This window comes from Engraulis encrasicolus, chromosome 3, assembly GCF_034702125.1.
Source record: "Engraulis encrasicolus isolate BLACKSEA-1 chromosome 3, IST_EnEncr_1.0, whole genome shotgun sequence".
In the NCBI taxonomy this organism is placed as follows: Eukaryota; Metazoa; Chordata; class Actinopteri; order Clupeiformes; family Engraulidae; genus Engraulis; species Engraulis encrasicolus.
This window is the reverse complement of record NC_085859.1, coordinates 53,355,177-53,361,176: the sequence shown is the minus strand read 5'-3', so window position 1 is coordinate 53,361,176 and position 6,000 is coordinate 53,355,177. Positions and strand designations below refer to the sequence as shown.

Below are 6,000 nucleotides of genomic sequence, written 5' to 3'. Positions count from 1 at the left end.
CCAAAGCAAGGAGGACATAAGCAATGACATAGTATAATACAACGCTTTGGGAAATGGATGGTACATTTAAGTACACAATATTCTGCTGGGCTTGTGCAAGACTTTGTTGTTTACTGGAAAAACCTCACTACATTACATTACAGTGTTACAAATACATTACATTCATTAACTTAACACTTTATCACTTGACTATTATGGCAATAACTTGGATTTGGGGGGTATATATTAAGGTAACGTTAAGTATATTTGTAGGCAGGAAAGTTCTTCATTTCAAACGATTAGCCTCTACCTAAATTATAGAACATCACAGCAATTGCTGCTGCTACCGCTGCTGCTACACAGTAAAAAAAAAAAAAACACAGTTCAGTCGACACTTAGACAGTACTCGAGGAACAAACACACTCTACAAAATGTTACATTGCCTCTCTAAGTGTTGAATTAACACTGCAGTTTTTACTCTGTACTGCCGCATTGAATAATGGATCAGAGAGTTCTCCATAGGGCTGGAGCTGGAGCTGCTCGGTTCTGTGTATGCGAGTGCTCCACTGGATCAGTCAGATTGGGGCTTAAAGTCTTTAAAGTGTTATCAGCTCTCCACAGAGCTGAGAGGCGTGCTCTATTCTAAACTGGGCTGCTGACAGCTTTGGCTGGGCCAGGGACAAAGTTATCTAAAAAGCCCCCTCATTTTAATATATACAATGTAGTAATGAGGACCCAATACTGGGCCCCTTCTCTCCCTGGTCCCAGGACATGTGACCCATTTGTCGCCCGTGTCAGACAGCTTGCCTGTACTCTAGATGATGAGGCTGGCTTCCATCTTCTTCTCCTCCCTGCACCATCCCCATCCCCATCCCCTTCGTTCCTCAGTTTCCACTAAGCCGGATGTGCTCTCAATATTATTGCCGCACCGCACAGCGAGGGTTTGAGGATGATTTTCTCAGTCTTTTTTTTGTCTGAGAGGTTACATACATTATACACGGTGGGGAGAAGTTGGTATAATGCTTTTCGTCTGACAAGAGTAGTGCCCTGAATACACTGGAAGCTACTGGAATAGAAAAAGGACAACACATTTCAGTGTCCTGGATTTACGTTATCCAGTTGGCCAAAACTGGTTCCTCAAATTGATTTAGTTAGTAAGTCATCATTTTCATGAAACCACAATATGAAATCAATATTTTAATGTATAAACCGTACGATCATTCCTTTTCCAGTTCTAGTCAGTCAGCTGATGTGTGCCTCTTGCTTCCAGGTCCTAGAGTAGTGATTCTCAACGGGGGCGATACAGCCCCCCCAGGGGGCGTTGGTTAACCTTAGGGGGGCGTTTAGAAGGATACAGTTGAGAGGGGGTGGTGCTTAGTTGTCATTGGGGCCATTTACATTTTTGAAGCGTGAAGGGGGCATTGGCAGGCTTAGGGTGATGTGCAGGGGTCGTTTGTTCAAAAAAGGTTGAGAATCACTGTCCTAGAGCAATCTTATTTCAGATGAGTGTGGGCGGATTTTTGCACTAGCTTTCAGCAAGCTCAGATTGAAAGAGGTGAGGAATCTATAGGCTGAGACAGACAGACAGGTAGTCAGACAGATACACAGACAGATAGGCAGGGAGACTCATGGGCTCATGGTCAAGATAAGACTAAAGGAGGTAAGAGCCTGAAGCCTGAGACAGACAGACAGACAGATAGAGTTCCTGTGTCACTGTCTTCCATGTCCCATGTCTCTCGCTCAGGTTTGATAGATAGATAGATAGATAGATAGATAGATAGATAGATAGATAGATAGATAGATAGATAGATAGATAGATAGATAGATAGATAGATAGATAGATAGATAGATAGATGTACTTGGTCTCAATGCCTTCCCTGTCTCAATGTCTTCCCTTACCCTCCTTCTCCTCTCCTCAGGTCTGAAGAAAGATGGCACTGGCTCGACAGGTAACTCTGGTGGCAGCTACCACTACACCTTCCATGGTGACCCCCACGCGACCTTCGCCTCCTTCTTCGGCGGCTCCAACCCCTTCGACATCTTCTTCGGCTCAGGCCGCAGCGGGGGCACGCGCGGCGGCGGGACCACCCACCACACCACGTCCAATGGCTTCAGCTCCAGCGACCATCACCACGACAACCATCACCACGACAACGACATCGACATGGACGACATGGACGACCCCTTCGGACCCTGGGGCCACTTCGGCTCCACCTTCAGCGCCTTCAACGGCCTCAACGGCTTCCATCACCACGGCAGCAGCAGCGTTGGCGGGGGGCGTAGGACGCAGCGGGCGGAGCCTCTGAGGGGGCGTCGGCGCGTGCAAGACCCGCCCGTTGTGCACGAGCTGCGCGTCTCATTGGAGGAGATCTTCCACGGCTGCACCAAGCGCATGCGCATCACCCGCAGACGCCTGAACGCGGACGGACGCAGCATGCGCACCGAGGACAAGATCCTGAACATCGTGATCAAGCGCGGCTGGAAGGAGGGCACCAAAATCACCTTCCCCAAGGAGGGAGACGAGACGCCCGACAACATACCTGCCGACATCGCCTTCGTGCTCAAGGACAAGGGACACCCGCACTTCAGACGCGAAGGATCCAACATCTTCTACACCGCCAAGATCAGCCTCAAAGAGGTGAGACGCCTCATCCAGACAGACATGTAGAGAGACAGACAGACAGACAGACAGACAGACAGACACACAGAGTAGGGCTGCACAATATCTCAAAAATGTATCGAAATCGCGATATAAAGAGTGGTGACATGCGTATCCCAAAAATGACTTAATTATCAATAACAAGTACGAATTTTCTGTGCTGTCCAATCACTAGCTGAATGTCAACAAATGCACGAGAAGCCCGCCACGACCAAAGCTGCGCCCCCCCACAGAGACCGACAAATTGGTGACAAGAAAAACACTTGCCTATATTTTTAGATATCGTTTAAATATCGTTCTCGTGGTATTGTATGGTGTTATCGAGTATCTTTTTTTTTTCTGATATCGTGCAGCCCTAATTTTGAGACAGACACATAGTCTCAAAGTGGTGAGACACCCAACTCAGACAGACAGATAGTCAGAAAGACAGACAGGGACAGGCAGACAGAGTATAACATCGTCTAAACGGCCAATATCAGTATCAGGGAGGTGAGACACCTGACCATGACAGACAGTTAGAGAGACATAGACAGAGAGACAGGCATATAGACAGACAGGCATATAGACAGACAGGCAGGCTTCAAAATCCATCTTTTACATGGACATGATCAGCCTCAAGGAGGTGACGTGCCAGACAGACAATAAAAAAGACAGATAGGCAGGCCCGACAGGCTCCAACATAGATAGGCAGGCAGATAGACAGAAAGACAGAAACAGACAGATAGATAGACAGGTAGGCAAACAGACAGACAAACAGGCAAACCAACCCTAACCCCAATAGAGGCGATAGATATAGACAGACAGACAGACAGACAGACAGATAGATAGATAGATAGATAGATAGATAGATAGATAGATAGATAGATAGATAGATAGATAGACAGACAGACAGACAGACAGACAGACAGACAGACAGACAGACAGACAGACAGACAGACAGACAGACAGACAGATATGGGTCGAGTAGCTCCTCTTGCCCTGTATTATAAATTGGCCTTTAGGGAAATGAGTCTTTCGGCTGCATATCATATGTTGCATACATAAAGTTCTCTGGTTCCAAACCAGATGCAGTTTTCTCATTCATTAGTAATCGATTAATAGTTAATCTCACTTCAGGTCTCTGCTTCGTGCAGCTTCATGATCAGCCAACTGAGAGTGTATACATTTGCTGCTTTTTTTGCTCACTTTGTTTTTGCCAAGATGGTGTTTTCAGACATCCCTCCAACTCAGCAGGTAGCTGACATTTAAAAAGAGAACGGGGTCGTTGTTAGCGTAAACAGCAGATATACAGTAGCAATGGAAAGAAACAAACTGGCAATGCACTCGATGTAGCGAAAGGGTGGTTCAGAGCTGAAGAGAAACGCAGCTGATTCTGTTCGCACAGTACAGTATGAGTATTGCACCACATATATATCCTAATATGTCTGACATAAAATAGGATATTACACTGCAGCAGCTAGACATAAATGTGGTTCATTGTAGCCAAAGCTGTGCATGTGCAGTAATCATTAGAGACGATATTCTGCCTGAACTAAACTGAACTGAACTGTGATCTCCCCTTTTTGCCCTGGTGCACAGGGTTTGTTTGGTCAGTTGGGACGTCTGTCTCATCCTCTGAATAGCCACGGCCCAGACACATATTACAAGGGGTTTATTATTAAACACGTCACTTAAGCCTTGTTTGGCCTTTGTGTTCCTTGGTGTGGGCCAGCCTCCCAGCCAAGGGCTGTTTTGCTCTTGGGGCCAGAGACAGCTTTGGCCGGGCCCATGGTAAAGGAATCTAAAAGGGCCCACCACCCAATACATACAGTACGTACACTGTAATGATTGAGAAACCAATTTTGCCCCCCCTTTCTCCCTGGACCCGGAAAAACTGACACATTTCTCCCCCCGTCAGCTACCCCGCTCTCAGCCAAGGGCTGTTTTGGTCTGAGGGCCGGTGGCCAAAATAACCCCTGTAACCTCGCTGACCATCAGGGACGGGGAGGGAAAGGAGAGAAGGCTCTGCCCTGACTCGTGTTCTTCAGTGACACATTGGAATGCATTGCATTGACTTGACTAGGTCAGCGATTCTTGTAGGGGTGGGCGGTAACCGCGGTATAATATCGTGTGCGGTATTTTTTCATCAATGATAGAGATTTTGTGTCATACCGTCTACCGCAATAGCGCATTGCGTCCTGCACACTCGCAGAGGAATAACAGCAGCACAGGCATTTCATTAAAAACTACTCAATACAAAATGTGTAATGTAGGCTACAATTGTTTGCAATTGTATGTTATGCCAAAACATTTCAATTCTGGAGTGTAAATTTACTTTTAAGGCTGTAAAAGTTTAAAAATGTGTTTTCAAATTATTTGAATTCCCACATAGATAAAACAACGTCTGACCAGTCATTTAGAAAAATAAAATGCAAAAAGTGGTCTTTTGGTCATTTAGCCACAAAACGCTTAATTTTTTCATATTATACACAATGTACAATACCGTGATATATACCGTGATATATACCGTGGCTAAAATTATACCGAGGTATACATTTTTGGCCATACCGCCCACCCCTAGTTTCTTGACTAGGTCGGCACTTGACTTGGTCAGTGCTTCTACACCGTAAAAAGAATCAGTGTTGATTCAACACTTAGACAGTTGATTTACGGTAACATCTTCTAGATTGTATTTGGTCCCAGAATACTCTCTAAGTGTTGAAATACTATAACACTGCAGTCTTTATTGTGTAGGCCAGTGTTTCCTGACTAGGTCAGTGCTTCTTAGGTCCGAGCTTCAATACCTCCAATAGGTCCGAGCTTCAATACCTCTAATAGGTCCGAGCTTCTTGCCCAGGCCAGTGCTTCTTCATGAGTCCTTTGGATTGACTACGTGGGCTAAACCTTCTTGATGGTCAGTGTTTCTTGCTTAGGCCAGTGTTTTTTGATCAGGTCAGTGCGACCAGGTCAGTGTCTTTTGGACAGCGCTTTTTTGACGAGGCCAGTGTTTTTTTTTGACTAGGGCAGTGTTTCTGAACAAGGGCATTGCTTCTTGACTAGGCAAAAGCTTCTTGACTTGGTCAGTTTTTCATGACTGGGACAGTGTTTCTTGTGTCAGCCACTGCATCCTGACTGGGCCATTGTTTCTCACCAGTGTGGTCTTGTGAGTAATTGGTGGCACTTGTGGTCTTCCGCAATAAATCTCAAGTGATCTGTGGTCTGCCAGGAATTGTGTTCGCTTCTTTTTCTTAAATTTTAGTCGCATGCAAGTGTCAGTCAGTCAGCCAGAGGGAAATGGGTTTGCTTTTTTTGGATGGTTTGTAGTCGGCTTACTGTAGTTTGTCTGTTGAATTTGTTCAGGGCTTGGATGCTGTGAGCTTACC

At 45.8% G+C, this 6,000-nt stretch overlaps 1 protein-coding gene across 4 annotated transcripts in view; it reads left to right on the top strand.

Moving 5' to 3' along the window:
- The window catches only part of dnajb5 (DnaJ heat shock protein family (Hsp40) member B5), a 40,458-nt gene that overhangs the window by 14,018 nt on the left and 20,440 nt on the right, over window positions 1–6,000 (top strand). For all 4 annotated transcript variants that reach the window (XM_063195706.1, XM_063195708.1, XM_063195709.1 and 1 more), the window contains exon 3: window positions 1,899–2,617. In XM_063195706.1, coding sequence (XP_063051776.1) covers window positions 1,899–2,617 — 719 coding nt within the window. The remainder of the gene's footprint in view (window positions 1–1,898; window positions 2,618–6,000) is intronic.